General features: G+C 42.6%; 1 protein-coding gene across 1 annotated transcript in view; it reads right to left on the minus strand.

Annotated features, from left to right (window-relative positions):
• sema3aa (sema domain, immunoglobulin domain (Ig), short basic domain, secreted, (semaphorin) 3Aa) overlaps nt 1-20,858 on the minus strand; it is a 55,223-nt gene that overhangs the window by 23,715 nt on the left and 10,650 nt on the right. The window contains exons 2-4 of the mRNA XM_033614845.2: nt 8,480-8,640; nt 5,896-5,958; nt 1,078-1,197 (exon numbers count right to left, since the gene is read on the minus strand). Coding sequence (XP_033470736.1) covers nt 1,078-1,197; nt 5,896-5,958; nt 8,480-8,640 — 344 coding nt within the window. The remainder of the gene's footprint in view (nt 1-1,077; nt 1,198-5,895; nt 5,959-8,479; nt 8,641-20,858) is intronic.

A 20,858-nucleotide genomic window follows, 5' to 3' on the forward strand; every position in this document is an offset into this window, starting at 1 on the left:
GATTAAACTTTTATGCAGGGGAGAGGTTGTTTAATTTCCGACGGCTGAAGTCGAACCATGTAGTGACCACTTTTTCCTCCACACAAAAGAAAACATTGACGAGAAGATAATCAACGAAGGGGAATGGTTACTGCTGTACTTGGCAAAAAATGTGTGTGTGTGTGTGTGTGTGTGTGGGGGTGTTCATGTATTACTCATGTTGTGGGGACACTGTAACATGGCCACACTGTGGGGACTCACCTTCCTTTAGTCCCTATAAGGTAAATCTTTCTAGTTTAGAGTGAAGACTTAGCTTAAGCTAAGGGTAAGGTTTAAGGTGAAGGCTATGGTTCACACTACCTGTCATGTTCAATGGAAGCTGGTGACATGAAGCTACAAACTGATGCATGACACATTGCAAATCAAAGTGGAGCTGGCCTCAACTTTATGGGCACTCCAATGATGCAGTGAAGCGTCAACCAATCATATGTTTTTGTTTCCAGCTGTGGTGCTGTGTTATTTAGCTAGTTAGCTGATGCTATGCTACTTTTCTGTGTGCTGCAGTGCACACAGGGGTGCAATGTGGCAGCGAAATGTCTGCTGTTAAAATTTGGTTCACGAAGTAATCAAAACCATAAATATTTTTTGACTGAATACAAAGTTTGGGTGACGTTCAGTTGAGGTGTTTTGTGGCAAGTATGACACGATGACGTAACTACGGTAACAGGCGCTTGAGCAATACTTCAATAGTGACTCGGCAATAATGCAGCTAGTCATGCTGTTGCATTGTTGCTCATAGTGTGAACACAGCGTTTGGGTTTGGCAAGTAGTGGTTATGGCAAGGGTAAGTCTCCAGAAAATGAATGTAAGTCAAAGTGAGTCCTCTGAAACAATGGAACATGACTGTGTGTGTTTGTATGTGAGCAGAAACTGTTTTAAGGCGATACAAAAACACTGATGTCACATTTCATGACTCACTAATGAGCGCTCAATTGAGATCTAAATTTCCTTTTGCATACATATAACTGATTAAACATGTTAAAAAAAAAAAAAAGCACAGTATTTGGTGACGCAACGTTCATGTACCCAATGTATTACCTCTGCCCTCTTGCCCATCTCCAGAAAAGAACAGATGGGGTGGAAGGCTCCTGTGCCACAGATATACAGGTGGGTCTGGTTGTAGGGTTGGAGGACCCGGATGAAGTTAGAACACTCCTTCTGGAAAAGAAATAAGACATAGAACATCAAACACCTCGCCCAATGTATAATTTCATGCAGTGAGACATACATCTGGCAAAGAGATATTGTGTAGGCAATACCTTTGTCTGTTTATGTAGTAATCCTACCAGCATAGTATATTATATAGCCTTGCAAAGCATGTGGATTTTTATGAAAGCGACTGCATATGTTAGCATTAACCTCTGAAAAGCCTCCTTCATATCATGCAGTTTGAATTAAGTTTTATCCATTATGAAAATAACATTGACACTTTTAATAAAGAAAGGCGCTGCTGTGATTGAATTGAAACTGGAGAGTAATAGGAAGCAGAGAATAATGGAGAATATAGGAGAGCTCTGTTGGAATTCCCTTTAAAGCAGGGACTTTCCAGTTGGATTGGAAAGGACTTATAAAAGTCTCCTTCAAGGAAATCCCACCTGTAAGTCAAATCAGGCAAATCTACCTCAGATCTTTAATGATCCATATGTTTGAATTTACCGAGGGTGTTTGGGTTGGCTCTCCAGCACATGCTGATAGTCCCAGCGGTGTCAGACTGTTTATTAGAGTGCTAATCAACGGGATTGGTTAATGTAGGAGGGTTATTAGCAGCCTCGAGGAGTTGATTTGGGCACATGTGTTTAAGAGATTAGGCTGGGGTTTGCCTTATCATACATACACGCTGAATATCCACCTCACAAATAAGTCGACATTTGCTCGGGGATTTGGAAACGCAGCGCACACATCAAATCTCATGCAGACGGCCAAATTACCCTTCATTCTTCCTCCCCTTTAACACATGTATCTCTTCAGGCTTCCAAACCTCACGAACATTTCAGTATGATGATTTGATGATGTCCCTCATATGAGACATAAATGGATTCGAGGCTTCCGCTGAGTTCAGGTTTGAGTGATGACATTTTCCAGTGCAACACCAAATTGACTCTGGGATCACACAGTGCACAGCCTCTCCAAAAAACAGAATTTCCTGCTATTATTCAGGGGGGCAGAAACTCATGTTTGAGCTCTGACTCTTTCGCCTCCTTGGAAATCTGCTTAAAGGGAGAGTTCGATAATTTGAAAATGATGTTTAGTCACTGCTTCAGCAGGCAGCCTGCTAGCTTAACTTAGCACCAAGAATAAAATCAGGGGGAAACAGCCGCATCAAACCAAGAAGTAGTCGCTAATAGTATCATATTAGCGTTTCTAAAGTGATGTAGTAAATCAGCTGACATTTTCACTGGTACGGCTGGGTATCAGTAAGTATGTCAATAACATTAAGGTATTCACCGAATTAACCCAGTACGACCCTTTTGCAATCAGATCTAAAAAAGATGACTCTGTGGCTTTGCCATCGTATGGCTTTGCTTGCAGCCAATCACCGCGAGTATTCCTCCTTTTAATGCGATGTGTGATTGGCCCACTACTCCAGTAGCAACAACCCACATAGTCTTTGGTGTGGTGAAGAGCACAGTGTATTTGTCCAACACATTCTCACTCCGACCTCGTAACATATCTACGTTTTCTTCATGGACCTTCCACGTCCAGATATTATGTGAACGGTACCCTGGGTGTGTTGGTTGTTGACGTTCTGGGACACCGTGTCAAGTTCTGCCTGTTACATGCATTGTCTTCTTTCAAAATACACTTCTGTTTTCACAGGAAATTTACCGTTTTCATACAGTCTCTATCAAAATAAACGGACTACGTCAGCACAACAGGAATTTACGTTTTTTTGCCTCCAACAACAAAAACACATGGTTAGGTTTAGGAAAAAAGAACAGGGTTCGGCTTTAGAATCTTACAGGACGCGAACACCGGTCTCCTGGGTGAAGGTCACAGTTTGTTGAACCTATCCACCTAACCTACCGCCCGCCTTATTCGGAATTTTGCCACCTTAACTTTCAGTCTTGTCCTGCCAGGTCTCCCCTGACGCCGGCCGCTAATCTACCGATGTTAAAGGACGGCTTTTTTGTCAGTGCCTGATGCCGCAAATCACTGCCCAAGCACTGGATTTCAACGACTTCGGATTGATTTGATGGCGTTAGAAGTTCACTGTGCCGAGATGCTACCAAAATGTTCGAAAGTATGGCTATACTATATGCTTGTGGTGTCTGGTAGCATTTCACGCAACTGAATGCTTGTATTCACATAAAGGGTATCAAATGTTTGTAGACAGGAAGGAAGAAGACAATAAAAAGACCAACCATCACTGTGTTACAGCTGCTTTTGTGCCATAGAACATGAGTGTTTTCTAGCAGTGGTTGGCGCGTTCCCAACAAACTTTGTGCAGTCGAACTGTTTTTTAGTGACCTGTCACCACAATTCAAGAGGCATTTGTGCTACTAAACGTGGAATTTTTTTTAACCACCCATCACTAAATCTCCAGTGGCTTTAATTTTAAGCCAAAACATGAACCTTCCCTAACCGAAACCAAGTGGTTGTTGTCCCCAAACATAACCACAGTTGACACAGTTGTTGTTATTAACGTGACGTTTCGATGTATCCACTACATAATAACATAGAAATGTAACGTATCTGGGGTATGCAGAAATGTACAATGCCAACATTTTGGCAGCACCACAAATTGTCATTTTAACTAATTTCAACTAACTTTCAACTAAGCATATTTCCCAAAATGTCCCAATGTGCCCAAACTATACAGGAAGATACACTGATACACACTTCCAGTGGGTCATAAGTGATGATTAGGAGTCAATCCACTGACTTTTCAAGGAGAATCTGGCATAGTGTACCTTTAACCTGATGTTATACTACAGTGTAGCATGCTAGTAGTTTTAAGCTGACAGGGGATCATTCAACCATGCACCACCTTTCAACTGTGCATGTTATCATTAACCCACTACCCCAACAATGTTTGTACATTTTAGCCACAGGACTATTGCTGACTTTACAGAGGATGACCAAACTTGCATGATTCCTTGTGGCTGACCTCAACCCTGCATGTCTCTGCATCTATTTGACTGTGTAAATTAATGACTTTACCCTCTGTGTTTTCTGTCTCCCCCCCAACATCATTCTCACGACCTTATTATATACATTTCACCAGCTCCTATAATCCCCCTCCAATGTCAGCTCTGTTTAGGATTTTACACGGCTGTCTTCGAGTTAGACTCATTAGCTATGTGGTAGGTAGGTTGCACATAAACACTGACAGACGTTAGCTACGCGCGTCACTCAAACACACGGCTCAGTCGTGCCCCCAGGTGAAAAACGGTCTCCCTGATCACAAACCATGTCATTATGTGAAAACCAAAACACCCGCAGAGGATTAATGAGTCATTATTGGATCAAACTAATGACTCACTCTGGACTGGGTATTGATGATGACTTTCCATGGGAGAAATGGGTGGACAGATTTGAATGTGGGTTTGTATATATTTGGATGAGTTGAGTGAATTCTGAGATTGAGCCGAGACCTTTAATTGAATATGGAGAATGCATTAGACATGTAGGATAACTTTTATTCTTCCTTTAATATCTGGGAAAATATTCAGAAATGACATCAGGCGGCTCTACGAAATCCTGAATCCACACTCCAGTATCCGAGCCCTTTTGTTAGCTGAATCAAACGCAACAACCTGGGCCATGTTACACACTCATCCTGCCAAGGAGAATGATACAGCCATCAGGCATTTTGGAAGCGGGCAGCTGTTACATTTGTTCTGCGGCTGTAAATTGTGGTTTGGAGAAATGCATCACTTTGGGAGCTCTGAATGCTTTAGTAATGTCCTAATCAAGGCCTCTGCATGCTGCGCTCCGTCTCTGCTCTCACCGCCTCATTTTCAAGGGTAAACATTTTCACAGCTTGCAAATACCTCATCATTGTGTTTTGTGTGATTTTTCTGCAGCCAGAAATATTCTCTTTCCACTGTGCGAGGGCGCGAAGGTGTAGTGTTGCTTGTGTGGTTGCAGCGTTGTGTTTGCGCGAGAATCCCGGAAAGCTGGCAGTTGAGTTGGACGCCCAGCAAAAACCTCTGTGATTTAAAAGGGCTACGTAATTCTGGATAATCCCAAAACTCTGCAGCCGCCGCACTCCAGACTCATCCAGCCGTGAAATTAAGATCAGATACAACACAGAGTGGGCCTATCCAAACACAGAGATAACACACACCAACCTCGCCGTGCACACGAGCAAAGCTGGTGGCATATAGTATGTGTTCAGCAAACTTGGGCAGAATGGCACATGTGAGCTAACACGTCGTGCCAGATAACGAGAACTCAAACACTCCCACATAAATATGCACACATGTGCACACTCTGAGGCACAAACATAAACATCCTCCTGACATTAGCGTCACAGCAGCAAATAACCTCTGTGGTAATGCGTCCTCGAGTGACTGAGACACTGTGTACACCTTAATGTGACCGCACATCTGTTGTACAACGTGTTTAGCTGTTGGTTTCCCTGGGGAACGGCCTAGAGAGTACAGTGAGCCAGAGGTGAGATTCATCACTGTACTATCACTTTTATGTGAGCTAATTCCATTCCTCTGCTCTTGTACTTGTGTGGCCGCTGGTACCGGGGCGACTCCTTCTACTGCTGCGACCAAAACATGCATTCCAGAGAAATTTGAAGACTTACATGGACGCGGGACAGACGTATAATTTGTTTAACAATAGAAGCAGAAATTGCAGGGAAGAGCTCAAACGATGATGCCATCGTGAACGTGGACTTACCCCGAGGTCTTTCCCTGCCCACTTGCATTCGTCCCTCTTGGAGGGGGTGGCGGGCCACGCAATCTGTGCACATGAGAGAAAGACAAAGTCATACTATGCCGGAGGAGGAGAGAGGAGACTTCACATGTCTTTGAGTGAGTCAATGCAGTGAATCAGAGAGGGATACAGATTTGTGTCATTCCAGGAGAATGACTTTGGATTTGTCATGTTTTATTTTGAAATTCTTTGTTTACTCACTTCCTTATTTCCCTCTATACACCCTGCTCATAGCATCAGTGTTGCGTGTCCGTATGATCAACACGGTACCGCCTTTGAAACACTAAAATGATGACTGCATCAAAGTGGAGAAGGTGAATGAAAATGAGGAGACACAAGTTAAAAGTGTGCTGTGTTTATGTGAAATTGGATAAGTTAAAGCACGTAAAAACACCTTGGAATATCACCCTCTTCTCTTCCTGAGTCGATATAGACAGTTTATAAAGTCCAAATATGGGTTCTGGTTCAAATTATGGCATTTTAAAAAGTTAAACTCTTCTCTTCAGCTGAAATCCTGAACATATGGTTGTAGTTTTCACTTCAAATATTAAAAGAAAGTTCGCTTTCACTGCTTTAGTTTGGACTCATTGTGAAGTAAATAATGGCTTTGTACTGTCCTTAAGGCGAATCTATCAGTGGCCCCTGGTGTCACATGGATTATAAACACACACATGTGTAAGGGAGTGATTATGTACTCAAAAATTGGGTGCGTTTGAACTCACTTTCTTGCTGGTGGCCACACAGATGTGGACGGACAAAGGAAATGTATGCACACGCATGCACGTGCATTATTACATCCATATAATATGCACACATTCCTCATTCTATTCCTAGACTTTATCTCCTCTCTGGATCAGCTGAGTTTTCCTCTCCTGGGAATGTGCGCTGCACATTTCAGGGTAATTACATTAGATTTGCTTAATCACTGCTTTTTGGCCTTTATCTGATAATGATGCAAAGATCAGAACAAAAGAGCGAGAAAAGGGAAGAAGAGAGAATACACATCCGAGCCAAGGGGCGAAAAGAATTCACTCTTTCTCTCTTTCTCCGTCTCTCGCTGCATTGACTATGTATTTTTCAGCACTTTCATTCCCCCGCTCGGCTCTCTGCAGCCTGCAGGCAAGTTTGTGTCAGTCTGTGTCTGTGATAGCAGCTCCAATCTGATAAAGAGACTGTTAACCTAGTCCAGGTGGAGTAATGGAATTATGGACAGCCCTGTCTGGACCAAGACAGACAGTGGGAGGGAGGGAGGAAGAAGAGGTGGTGTATATGGACTCCAGAGGGAGCAGCGGGGAGAGGAGAGGAGAGGAGAAGAGAGGAAAAGGGGGAAAGGAAAAGGAAGGAAGAAAAGGGGAGGAGACAAAAGAGGAAAGAAGAGAGGAAGAAAGGAAAGAGAAGGGTGAAGAAGAGGCAGGAAAGGGGAGGAGATGACAGGGACGAGGGGAAGAAAGGAAAAGGGAGGACAGGAGAGGAGACAAAAGAGGTTTGGTTTTAAAAGAGGATAGAAGAGGAGAGGGGAGAGAGATGAGAAAACAGGGGAGGAGAGGGGTGGAGAAGAGAGGAAAACGGAGGAAAGGGGAGGGGAAGGGTGAAAAACAGGGAGGAAGGGGGAGGAGAGATGAGAGAGACGAGAGGAGGAGAAAGGAAAGAAGAGAAGAGGACAGGAGAAGAAAGGTGAGAAGAGGAGAGGCGAGAGAAGAATAGGAAAGGAAAAGGAAGAAAGGAGAGGATGAAAGGAAAAGGGAGCAAAGACAGAAGAGGAAAGAGGAGGAGAATGGAGAGAAGAGAAAACAGGGGAGGGTGGGGGAGAAGAGGAGAGAAAAGGGAGGAAAGGGGAGGGGAAAGGTGACGAGGAGGGAGAAAGGGGGAGGAGATGAGAGAGACCAGAGGAGACGGAAGGAGAGAAGAGAAGAGAAGAGAGGAAAAGAGGAGAGGAGGGGAGAAGATAGGAGAGCGGAGGAAAAGGGAGGAAAGGGGTGAAGACGAAGAGAAGAAGCGAGGGAAGAGAGAGATGAGAAAATAGGGGAGGAGAGGGGTGGAGAAGAGAGGAAAAGGGAGGAAAGGGGGGTGAAAAAGAGGGAGGAAGGGGGAGGAGATGAGAGAGACGAGAGGAGGAGAAAGGAAAGAAGAGAGGAGGACAGGAGAAATAAGGTGAGAAGAGGAGAGGAGAGAGAAGGAAAGGAAAGGGAAGATAGGAGAGGAGGAAAGGAAAAAGGAGGAAAGACAGTAGAGGAAAGAAGAGGAGAATGGACAGAAGAGAAAATAAAGGGAGGATGGGGGAGAAGAGGAGAGGAAAAGGGAGGAAAGAGGAGGGGAAAGGTGAAGAGGAGGGAGAAAGGGGAGGAGATGAGAGAGATGAGAAGAGAAGGAAGAAGAGAAGAGAGGAAAAGGGAGGGAAGGAGAGGAGACAGAAGAGGAAAGAAGAAGAGAGACAAGAGGATAAGAAAGGAGAGAAGAGAGGAGGACTGGAGAGGAGAGGAAGAAAGGAAAAGGGAGAGGAGGAGAGGAAACTGTAACCCAAATAAAGCTGAGTACATCTGTATTTTACCATTTTGTGGTCTCTGTTGATGTTAACGAGGTCGAATGAGAAGATGTGGTCTTCGGCTCCGACCAGTAGTCTCCCTCGCTCCTCGTCCAATAGGAAAGCGTCGTAGCTTGAGCTGTTGGCCAAGCCGTTGAAGGTGACGAGGTTACTGGACTCTAACATCTCTGGAACAGAAGGAGGAGGAGAAGTTGGCGTCGATGACGTACAGGGACGGCTTACAAAGAGTTTGAAAACTGAAGTTAGTGAAGCTGGTGTGAAAATAAATAAATCAGTGCTCCTCAATCAGTCCCCTTTTCCCATGTTTCCTTAATTGCTTTTCCACACACACGTTTGCACACACTTCCATACAGACACACGTCAGTCAGGTATAGCGTGAGACGTTTGAAGTGAACACAACATGCCCCAATCAGGGACACAGTTCAGACTGTTCAGCCGTGTGATTGGTTGAATAATTCATACCGAGTCAGGGCCAGTGGAGACACTGTGTGTGTAAGTACGTGTGTGTGTGTGTGGCCTGTAGCTGTAAATGGGTTATTATGTAAATCAGCACTGACGAATGTGAGTCTTTAAGTGTATACTAACATTATAAGGGTAAATGGAAAACAAGCATTATGTATGGGCTGAAGTCTAACCAGACCTCTGATGGTTAGTTAACTTTTAACCACCACAGACGAGTTTCATCCGCTCTGATGTTACATTAACAAAGAACCAAACTCCCTTCCTGAGACCAAGTTATCCCCCTGACTGAATTTGGCTCCAGTGAACCTTGTCAGACAAAACAGTTCATTTATATTCATATATAATTTTACATTAGCTGAACCAGTGTCAGGAAGTAGTGAACATGTAATTAAACTTGTAGTTCAGCTACATTCATGTGTTCTGGGTCATAAAAGTAAAGGACTGATCTTTTGTTTGCATTTTATCATTGCTTTTATACTGTTATTAAACCCCTTTTGACCATGATCAATCAGTATTGATTGTTGCAATTTATTAAATGTTCAGAGAAGTTGCTGTAGGCTGTTTTGCCCAGCTATAGTAACCCTGCTCGGTGCAGTGCACCCACCAAGACTCTAGTTTCTGGACGGCAGGTGTGTGACTGATGGACAGTATATACAAAACAAAAGCGGACATTCCTGCACTTTCCCATGAATAATGGGGTATTTTTTGTTTTATGACCTGAGAACAAGTGGGAACTTTTTGCAATAAACTCAACTGAGTGGTGTTTTTTTGTTTGCATGCAAATTCACAATTGGGTAATTTTTTACTAAGTAGCTTAAGTTAACTAAACTCTAATCTCTCAAGACAGATTCTGCAATTTACATTGTAGAATCTGTCGGCAGCCCTGTGTGAAAGGCGACTAGAGAGTGAGGGAGGGCGGGGCTTTGAGTTTGAGTTTGAACGATGCTGCGCTTTAGCCAATCACGATGGAGGGGGCGGGGCCGAGACGTGCAGGTGTCCCCAGGAAATGTGTACCTACAGAAACAGCAAGCTCCGCGTCCATAGCGACTGCTCCACCCAAAACACCGTCTCATCAACGTGAATTTTTTTTTTTTTTCCAGCGGATGTCTTAGTTACAACATGATTGAGCTAACTGGAGTAGTTTCATGTCGTATCCGACAACGGGAGGACGTCCTGATGTTAGCTTTGCTAACTGTCCCTGTCAGCTGCAGCCACTGATGCTTTCTAGACATCGTGATTTCCCATAACTGAATAAATACAACACATAGCAACACAAGACCGCTTTGCTAGCTCAATCATGTTGTAACTAAGATATCTGCTGGAAAAAATATTTTATTCACGGACCGATATATAGCTAAACTCTGGTTTTCTACCTGAAGTATTTGTAAACAACGCGGTGATTCCCTGGGGGCACCGCAGGAAGTGAAGGGCGTGAGCGATCGCCGAGGCCCCTGCACTTCTGTTAGTCGAAAAACTCCGGGCTGTGCCTCCAGAGGTAAAGGTAGAATTTTTTTTTTTTTTTTTTTTTATTTAAACCGATGGATTTCCAGATTGACTAAACTATAAATCTCTTTGCTGTGGTCCAGCTACTTCCTGTGTGAAGTAATTGGTAGCTTGCAAAACTAAACTTTCAAAGTAGCTTCCCCAACACTGAGCATAGCCATATTTCCAAAGACAATTAATTGGCAACCATTTAGACCAGTGGTTCCCAACTGGTCCAGCCACAGGGTCCAGATTTCTCCTTAGTCGTTAGTTCAAGGTCCACAGAGTTTAATACATTCAGGGTCATACTTGTATTCTGCCATGTCATCGAGCTACTTTGCTGTCTCTGTGAAGCAGCTGTCCAGTAGTCACTCACTCTACAGGAAACTGTACTTCAAAATAAAAGCTCTGTGCTGGATATTCACTATACTTCAAATAAAATGTGTTTGGAACAAACTTGACATGTTGGCACGTCACCTATGGTCCATTTAGAATGAACCCACGACCCACTTTTGGAACCACTGATTTAGATGATTAATTTCTTTAGTAAATTATCAATAAAAAATAGCAAACATTGTCTTGTTCTAGCTTTTAAAATTAAAGGAGTTAAGGAGTCTGGGAAACTGTGACAAGCTGTTTTCACTGTTTTACTATTTTGTAGACTAAACAATGATCAAATAATCAAGTAAAAACAACAAGCCATAGACTATAAAATATTCAAAATGATCATTAGTTGCATTCCTCCACAGTATAAAAAATTTCCACCATTGATACTACTGTACAAACCACTAGAGGTGTGAGAAAATATTGCTACACTTAAATTTTGTGACACAACACTAAATGACAGAATAGATTGAGTTCCACTGACTTCTAAAACTACATATCAACGTCCCCAAAACAACATATATTACCGTCCTACCAGTCACAGTTTTAAACACGTCCTTAAGTTATGAAATTCTTGCAATTACGCTAAAAACTTTGTGGCTAGGTTTCCAAAATCCCTGTGGTTTGGCTTTCGATAAGTACTTTTGATACTAACATAACATCACATACATCATGTAGCGTAATGTACTACACATACTAGAATACTACGCTACGTTGTTGCTTAATAAAGACCTCACTTACTTTGGGGCACAAACACTGCTCTCTGGGTGAAAGTCCTATCTGTTTGACCCATCCACCACCCCTCCATCCAAACCCTATTTGGGCTTCTTCCATCTTTACACAACATCACACTGACTTTGTCACCTTTTCTACTTTGTCACCTTACTTTCTCCTCTACTCCTGTAATAATTTATACGGAGCACCAGTAGTCACGAAGGAGTCATAAAGGGCGCACCACTAACACCACCATCATAAAATTATTCATTCATTTTCCAAGACCACTTATCCTGTTAGGGGTCGCAGGGTGCTGGGGCCTATCCCAGCTGACATTGTGCGAGAGGCAGGGCAGACTATCACAGGGCTGACACACAGAGACAGACAACCATTCACACTCACATTCACACATACAGACAATTCAGAGTCACCAATTAACCTGCATGTCTTCGGACTGTGGGAGGAAGCTGGAGTACCCAGAGAAAACCCGCGTTGACACGGGAGAACATGCAAACTCCACACAGAAGGGCTTCCCCACCCCGGGTTTGAACAAGGAACCCTCTTGCAGTGAGGCGACAATGCTAACCACTGCACCAATGTGCCGCCACATCCTAAAATTTGATTTTTTTTAAATTACAATATCGCAATATATCGCAATGTGGCCTATTGAGTACGGGTGGTAAATCACCAGAGACCCCACGATACGATTTTATCACGATACTGACATGATGCAATATTATTGCAACTTTCAATGTTGAGTATTGGGATTGCCACAGTTCGATAACCTTTATTGCAATAAATTGTATCTAGTGGACTGAAAAAGCAATTTATTTTATTCTTCTACCAGGCTACCAAAAGTTCAATTTGTATTTGCAGTATTAATGATTCAAATAATAAAAAAACCCCAATACTTTACATCCACGTATTGATACAATATTGCCACACAAAATAGCATGATACTTTGCTGTATCGATTTTTCTCCCCGCCCCTAATGTTCAATCATAACCCCTGTATAGTGATACCTATCGTATTGCCAGATTCTTGCCGATACACAGCCCTAATAAAGACATTTTATTAGTTACTGTTCTTCCTCTAATATCATCTAATTACTCCATATTTCTATGGTAGAGAAGTTGTCCAAATATTTTAGTCTTTAATTATAATTCAGAACAAAACAATGGAATATCTGAGCTAATTGAATCACAGCCTCTATACTGTGTAAATTGTCAATCAAGAGAGACTCGTTTTTCCTTACACAGAGTAGATTTCTCTAAAAAATATTATAATAATACTACTAACATCTGTTTTCCAATTAAACGAACAGAATCTGAATTAACCCTTTCACCATTTGCCTCTGGTCGGTCCACTGGATACAAAACATGTGCTTTACATTTTCACCACAGGTACAGTCTTCTAATACATCAGCCTCACTATCACACTACATCATCCATCATCATCAGTGTCACCGTACAGCATGGACACACACAGGCACACAATATAGAAACCAGAACACATGTGCACACAAACACGTATGTACTGGATGTATATATTTATAGACACACGCACGCACACACAGTCCGGCGGATTGTGATCTCTCTGCTCTCCACACAAAGCTCTGATTGACGGGCTGCTATAGGAGCCATCTGCGCCCACTCACAGTGTGTAAGATCTTGGACATCTGTGTCTACATAAAAGAAGGGATTGATGGCAGGGGAGATGGAGGAAGTAGTGTGTCAACCGTGTCTGTGTGTCGAGTACCGGTGGGGTGGTGGAGAACCGTGAGAGGGAGTGGTCGTCACCTAATAAAAACGGTTGCAGCTCATCTGCGTCAGTTGGATTCTGAGGCTGAGGAAATGGAGTGGGTGGGTGTGGGCATGAATGGAGGTCTGTGGATGTGTGTTTCTAGTGTACCACAGATGGGTTGAGCGTATGTGTGTGGGTTTCAGAGTGTGTGTAGGTATCTTTTTTCCACACTGGCCATTAAACGCACGCCGACATCCTGGCATTCACATTTGTACACACTCGTAAGGCTGCTACCACAGGGAGACAACCCGACAATACTCAAATGATCATGACAAGGAATTAAACACTCAAGATAAGAAGTGTCGTCAGAGCCGTTTCATTATCGTGTGGTAGCCAATCAGATAGCCTCTTATTCTCAGTTTACCAATCAGACATGACATCGTACCGGGTCAGGAAATGAGTTAGAGGAGGGAGGCAAGGAAATGTGATTTCCAGCCGACAGAACACCAGAGGAGATCCTCTAATGTTTCAGCTATGAAGTAACGGAAAAAGACATGGATGTGGCAGAGGGCCAGGGTGGGCATAAAAATGGGAATGGAATGTAAAAATAAATAATTTTGGGCTGTTGAAAGATGAGAAAAAACAAAAAGGAGAGAAAAAATGGCAGAAATGGAGACACAACTGCAAACAGTCAATAGCAAATAAACAAACTGGGGACAAATAACAATGAGCCTCATTCAACAACCACCCTGAAGACAAAATCACTTCCCAAAACCCACTCAAGGCAGTTTTCACAAAGATTCAGACATTCACCAGTGTTTTCTTATTTGGGATTTTTTTCTTAAGTAAGATCAGAATCTAAGCATACTCACACTAACATTTTGTGCTGACATGTTTGTGCAAAATTGCTGGTTTTATGTTTTCTTCAATTCTACAGTTGAATAATATTTTTGGATTTAAAATACAATAACAGTTTTGACCACGTGACAGGCTTACAGATAACAAGGTGTCAAAAATGTCTGAAATAGTCTGAAACTTTGCGAAGATAACCCCCCAAAAGTCGAGTGCCAGACACGCCAAAGGAAACTAGTACGTCACAAAACCACAACAAGCTCACCTTAAAACTTCTTCTAGCTTTTATAGCTAATGTCACTGCAACCTGCATGGCATGCTAATAAAGATTAGCAACGAGACGCAACTACTTGCAATGGGCCGCTCTGCAACGTTCTAAAAACCTGCCGGTTCACACCAATGCAACTAGATGAGATGGTGTATCATCCCTATGCAACAACTCTCTGTACTTCTGTTCTAATTTGCACTTTTCAGGCTTATTTTGTGGCTGAATATAATTTTTAGCTTCTTAATATACGAATAAGGATAGTGATAGTGAGATACTGGCTACAGCTGCATTTGTAGTAGTGATGAAATGAGCATCAGATGGACTGTAATCATAAATAAATACGTCACAATAATAAACCAATTAATCAGTCAATGAGAACGCAAAAGCACACACAGCGAGCAGTAACGTTGACCCACCGTCTGATACTGGCACACCATGAGGATGGAAACAGAGGACTCAGCGGGGACAGAGCAAATACGCCGTCTGTGGTCATTTTGACTTGACCAGCAGACTTCACTACAAGCTGACTGGCTGTAGAAACAGGTGATGTGCTTTACGTTCTAAAACCAGCCACTGGCGATTTGACCAGCAGAGTTGCGGGTGACACCATCAGTCGGCTTGAGTTGAGCTCACTAGGGCCAGTTCACACTGCTGCAACTTTTCTCTGCAACGTTCTACAATGGTTTTGTCTCGTAGCGAATCTTTGGTCTGAACTGGGCTTCATGTGCATTGACTTATGTCCTCACCTGTTATTCACCCCCCCAACACTAAAATTTCAGTTCACATCAATTATGTTAATTGGTAACCACTTCATCCAATTATTAGTGATTAAGTAAGTAAGTAAGCCTAAATATTTCTGCACCCTGGGTCTACTTGTGACCTGAGGATGTAGCTTCCAGGACCATGTAGATCAATTTCCAGAGGGTAGCAAGGGCAAGTTTCTTTGCCTCAGATTTGAGATTGAAACTTTTTTTTTAAGCATCATTAGTGGTGCACCACTCTTTGGAGTGATGGTATCCCATGCATCATTTGTTTTGTTATCTTGTTCCCACTACTGAAGTGTTCACGTTAAGATTCTCAGCCCTCCAAATCATGGTAATCTTACGTGCTATATCGTAGGCAACTGGACTTGCTTGAGTTTCTTGAAGACATTTCGCCTCTCATCCAAGAGACTTCTTCTTCAGTTCTGTGCATCGATGGTGAAATGAATCTGTCCCACTCCCTCATTGAGCAGCTGGTTCTGAGCCCTGTGAAGGATTGCTGCAACCCAAGCGTAAGCTGTTTGGAATGATGCTGTGTTGCCTGCATCTCAAATTGAAACGCAGGTGGTTCCTGTAATCAGCCAGCTTCTTCGACGTTGATTCGAATTCCCGTATCGGTCGAAGGGCGCTCTTCCCTTCCCTTCCCTTGTTTCGCAACATGTTGGTGAAGATTCTCGGTTATCTAGGTCATGGTGACGTTGACATTACACCTCTCATCCAAGAGGTTACACATCTTCAAGACACTCAAGCAAGTCCAGATGCCTCCGATAAGCACTCAAGAACTCTACTTCAGAAAAACTGGAGGTTGTTTTTTCACGTATGGAGTCCAGCACTCCACCTTCTTTGGACATTCGTTTGGGCATTCTTGACTTCATTCTTTTAACTTTTTAGTTTCTGTGTGCGCACTGCCCTGCAGTCTCATGACCTTTTTGAAGGACTGGCTGGAAGATTCATCATTATGAAAAAAAAATCACAGATGAAAACAATTTTGCGGTTAAAGTTCACATCATGACTCTGATGTGAACTTTTCTTGGAACAAATTTCATAAAAAAAATTTGGGAAGATATTGGTAAACAAGGGCCCAGTAGCCTTAGGAGAGACTTTTCTTAACTCCTCTTTCCTTCTATCTTGGCTCGACATATAACAACCTGTATCATCTGAAAGTGCGCCTGGAGCTGAACCCAGGGAATGTGGTGCAATATGGCCCGTCACGAAAGGTTTCCCCCAGATGGCCCAGAGAAGAGAAAACACACGCGCATATTTCAACACGTGGCGATCTCTGACAAAGACACGGTGGCCTGCACACCCAAATACACACAGAGACGCTTTATCTGAGCTGGGATCTGCTGTGGTTTGGAGAATTGGAGGAACTGGGCGTGAGCACCTAAGGACCTCTAACCTAAACACAGACACGCTCATTTGGAAATGGGAGCATGGGCAGATACCGAGCGCACAGAGCTGCACGGCTCATACAAAATACAATAACCAAGCTGAGGACAAGCGTAGAATAACATACACACACACGGGCAAAGCAGGATCAACATGAATCCACTGGGCTCTGCTTTGAAAATGCAACCCTTAAAGTGACATGCATATATTAATATTGACCCAAATGTTTACACCGCATCAATTCTCCCTCAACACACACACACACACACATGCACGCACACATACTTCCCAGACTAAGTTGTAATCCAATCAGTTTTTCTGCTTATGCAGCATGAACTCGTCGAACAGTGAGCGCACTCAGCAGCTTCCACCTCTAACACACACATGCACATCCTGAACACACATACGGACACATTAAAACACACCTCCTCTCATGTACGCACCCCCCCTCACCGCACACAGTCTGCTTACACTGGCCACTGGATACACAGAGACATTTAAACACATAAACTCGTGTGCGCGTGATGTGCATTCCTCTCACTTCACATACACATGGCTGCACACACTGCTCAGTCCACTTCCATCGCACTTTCTCTGGTTACACACATCCTCTGTCTGCTCCTTTTCACTCACACATTCTGTTTTTTTACACATTAAAGTGCACGCCACACGTCCAGGCACAGCGGCCTGTGCTAACAGCTGCAGACATACATGCAAACACACACAGATGCAAATATGTAGACACACACATATGTATCCAATGCCTGGGCTCAACTGGAGTTTAGTTAACATGTGGTTGAAAGATTAAAGTTTTATCATATCTTATGTATGTATCACGGGGTAACGGTCCATCAGTCTTGATCTATGTATTGACTTAATTATCAGTTAACATCATCAATGCAAAGTGAAAACATCAATTAATATTATTATGTTTAGAATTCTTTAATTTTGAAATTCTGTGGTACCGTCAAACAGCAGGCAGATGGCAAACCACCAAACAAAGGATGATGAGGATAACATTCCTGTCTGGGAATAAATCAGCAGAGTAAAAAGAAAATACTGGTCAACGCATGCCACATGTAAACTAGAGTTGGGTCAATTCTAGTCTTGCCGGTCGAGTCCAGTGGACAAGCTTATAAAACCAACACATTCTCAGTCTGACCTTGTCACATATTGATGTTTGGTCATGGACTTTCCACATCCATGTACAGCTTAAAAGGTACCCTGGATGCATTGGTTGTTGACGTCCTGGAACACTATGTCAAGTTCTGCCTGTTACATGCACTGTCTTCTTTCAAAATACACTTCTGTTTTCACAGGAAATGTTCTGTTTACATACAGTCTCTTTCAAAATAAACGCACTACGTCAGTACAACAACGCAAATTGACGTTTTGTTTCCTATATGCAAAACAAAAGCACGTGGTTAGGTTTAGGAAAAAGAACATGGTTTGGCTTTTGAATCTTTTGGGATGTGCTCTCCTGGGTGACAGTTGGTGTTTGTTGGACCTATCCACCACCCCTCCCGCCTGCCCTACTCAGATTTTCGCCAGCTTAACTTTTGTTCTTGTTACACTGCATGATGCTGCTGAGCACTGTTATACTATGTCGCCCACCAGTCGTGTATCATGTCGCACTAAAGGATGACTTTATTCATCAGTGTCTGATGCCGCAAGTCAGTGCCCAAGCACCGGATTTCGCTGACTGTGGAGTGAGGCCGGATTGATTAAACCAGTTTGACTTTATGCAAACCGGCTGAACCGGCATTTGTCACTGTGACACGTTCTTACAAATCAAAGAAGTAGCCTACATCAGTAACCTGTGCTGACGGCATCACAGCATTAAATCCAACTTATGTTGCATTAGTAAGTAGCGTTATGTGATTATATAATATTGTGTTGAAAGAGTAATGGAGTCATTAGTGTCTGAGAGGCCGTGCATAATCATGAAGTAGAAGTGGGAGGGAAGATGAGCGTTGCCGTTGTGTTTGTTTATAATGAAAGGTCATGTGTTTTTTTTGGGGTGACGAGGTGACAGTCTCTCAAGAAAACTTAAGCCGTGCCAGTATGGCTACATTTTGAATTTGAAGCCAGTGAAAGAGGAGTCACTCAGCACCGCAAGCAACACAGCACTACTTTTTTGAAAAAAGCTTTTTTTAGGTGCAGTGTTTCTATTTTGCCCTGCCACTAACTTTGAAGGTGCTGCAGTTGACAAAGAATAGGGTTTCTGTGAAGTTCTGTAAAGGTTAGTTGATTCAAACCCCATACAAAACACACATTAAACACACATTAAGCATGACTTAATAGAGACAGTTCCAAACACAAGTACACAAATCAGCTTCACTATAACTCACAGCATTCACAGACAAACACTTGTCTTTATCTGGACACATTTTCCCATCAGATACAACATGCTAATGTTTTTAGCACAAGCCTATGGCATTTTACATTGTATAAATTAGCCTAGTGGCTAGCAGACTTTTCTTCTACTCATATAAAACCAGGGACAACAGCAACATTTAACAAAGGTAACGTTATAAAATGTGGCTCCATTACAGCTCACAAGGTTCACCGACAAAACAACTGTCTTATACTAAACACATTTACCAAACAAATACAACATGCTAACGTTATTAGCTGAAGCCTATAACATTTTACATTGTAAAAATTAGCCTAGCAGCTAGCAGACTTTTCTTCTACTCATATAAAACCAGGGACAACAGCAACATTTAACAAAGGTAACGTTATAAAATGTGGCTCCATTACAGCTCACAAGGTTCACCGACAAAACAACTGTGTTATACTAAACCCATTTTCCAAACAAATATAACATGCTAACATTATTAGCACAAGCCTATGGCATTTCACATTGTATAAATTAGCCTAGCGAATAACAGAGATGTCCTTCACTCATATGAAGCCAGGATAAATCACACACAAGACATAAAAGGCTTCACAATTTATTGTTTCTTATCTGTGAAATTAAAGTAAATAAAAGCTTTGTTTCCACTGAGGGAAATGGTTTCAGCTTACAAAACAGGACAGAAGGTCTGCCTTGCCGTGCAGTGTAGTTACATTTCTGGGGAGGTGCACATCAGGCTACGGTGTAGGGTACGGTGTCAATTCGACACAGAAGTATAAATCCCGCTTTATTGGTAAAATTCACAAGCCCAACCCTGGTAGACACATCTGCATACATCCAAACATATCATAATCATGCTGATCTACATATTTATATATGTGGTATATAATGTAACTAGACTCATTTTCATATTCACTCCATGCAAAAACACACGCTGTTTATTCAAGGACACCCCTTGAAACTGGCAAATACAAGCAATTCATTCAAATAAATTATCATTTGTCCCTCTGTCATACTCCATTATGGAAAATAACCTGGCTCTTGTCTTAAAAAGCCCCGGGAAAAAAAAAAAAATTCTACATTCAGAATTCAAGTGCAATTGTCTGTGGAGTACTCTTCACTCCCCCATTCTCCAAACAGGCAGGCGCTTTAGACGCCTACATGCCACGCAATCGCGGAATAATGAAACGGCATGAAAGAAAGGCGACGGGGCATTAAATTATGTTTATCTGAATGTGTGTAAGCGCCGCTGTGTGAGTGTGTGTATGAGTGACATGAAACATAAAAGCCTGACAGAGGAAAACACTTGACTGAGATTCAACAGATGGGTAATAATATTCCATTAAACTAATGCAACACTTATCAAGTGTTTCTCACGCGCATATATACGGTAAAGAGGCGAGGGGGTTTGGATAAGTACAAAAAGTATGAACGTGAATGACACATTTTCAATGTTCATTTCCTGTTCGTTGACACAGCTTTCCTTTTTGTTCTGCTGCTGGAAAAAGGTGTGTTTCTGTGGTTTCTTAAAGTGTGCAAATTTGTGTCTGCGTTAGAGCAGCTCCAATGACAGGCAAAAGGGGGGAAAAAAGAGGGTTTGAAAAGAAAATGGCAGCTCAAAAAGAACTGGCGCAGAGAATTACACATGTTTATCTTTCAAATACAAGGCTAGCTCCAGAAAAGCAAAGACACACAGTACTGTAAAATCTCCAGTGGTTTGGTTTGGCATGTCAATCTCTCTGTCTTTCCCAACCCTGCCTCCCAAAGCTTTCTTTTTTCTCCGTGTGTGGTGCGGTGTACGTTTCCCCCTGCTCTCATGACGGCCACGGCCACAAAACACAGGTGTCAGAGAGTTAAGGAAAAAAAAAAAAGAGCGAGAGAGACAAGACGGCCGCCCCGTGGAAATTTGCAGAGAGCTTTGCTTAACAAAGTGTTCAAATATTATCCTAAGCTCAAGGATATCCACACATG

The sequence above is a fragment of the Epinephelus lanceolatus genome, chromosome 23 (genome assembly GCF_041903045.1).
Source record: "Epinephelus lanceolatus isolate andai-2023 chromosome 23, ASM4190304v1, whole genome shotgun sequence".
NCBI lineage: Eukaryota > Metazoa > Chordata > Actinopteri > Perciformes > Serranidae > Epinephelus > Epinephelus lanceolatus.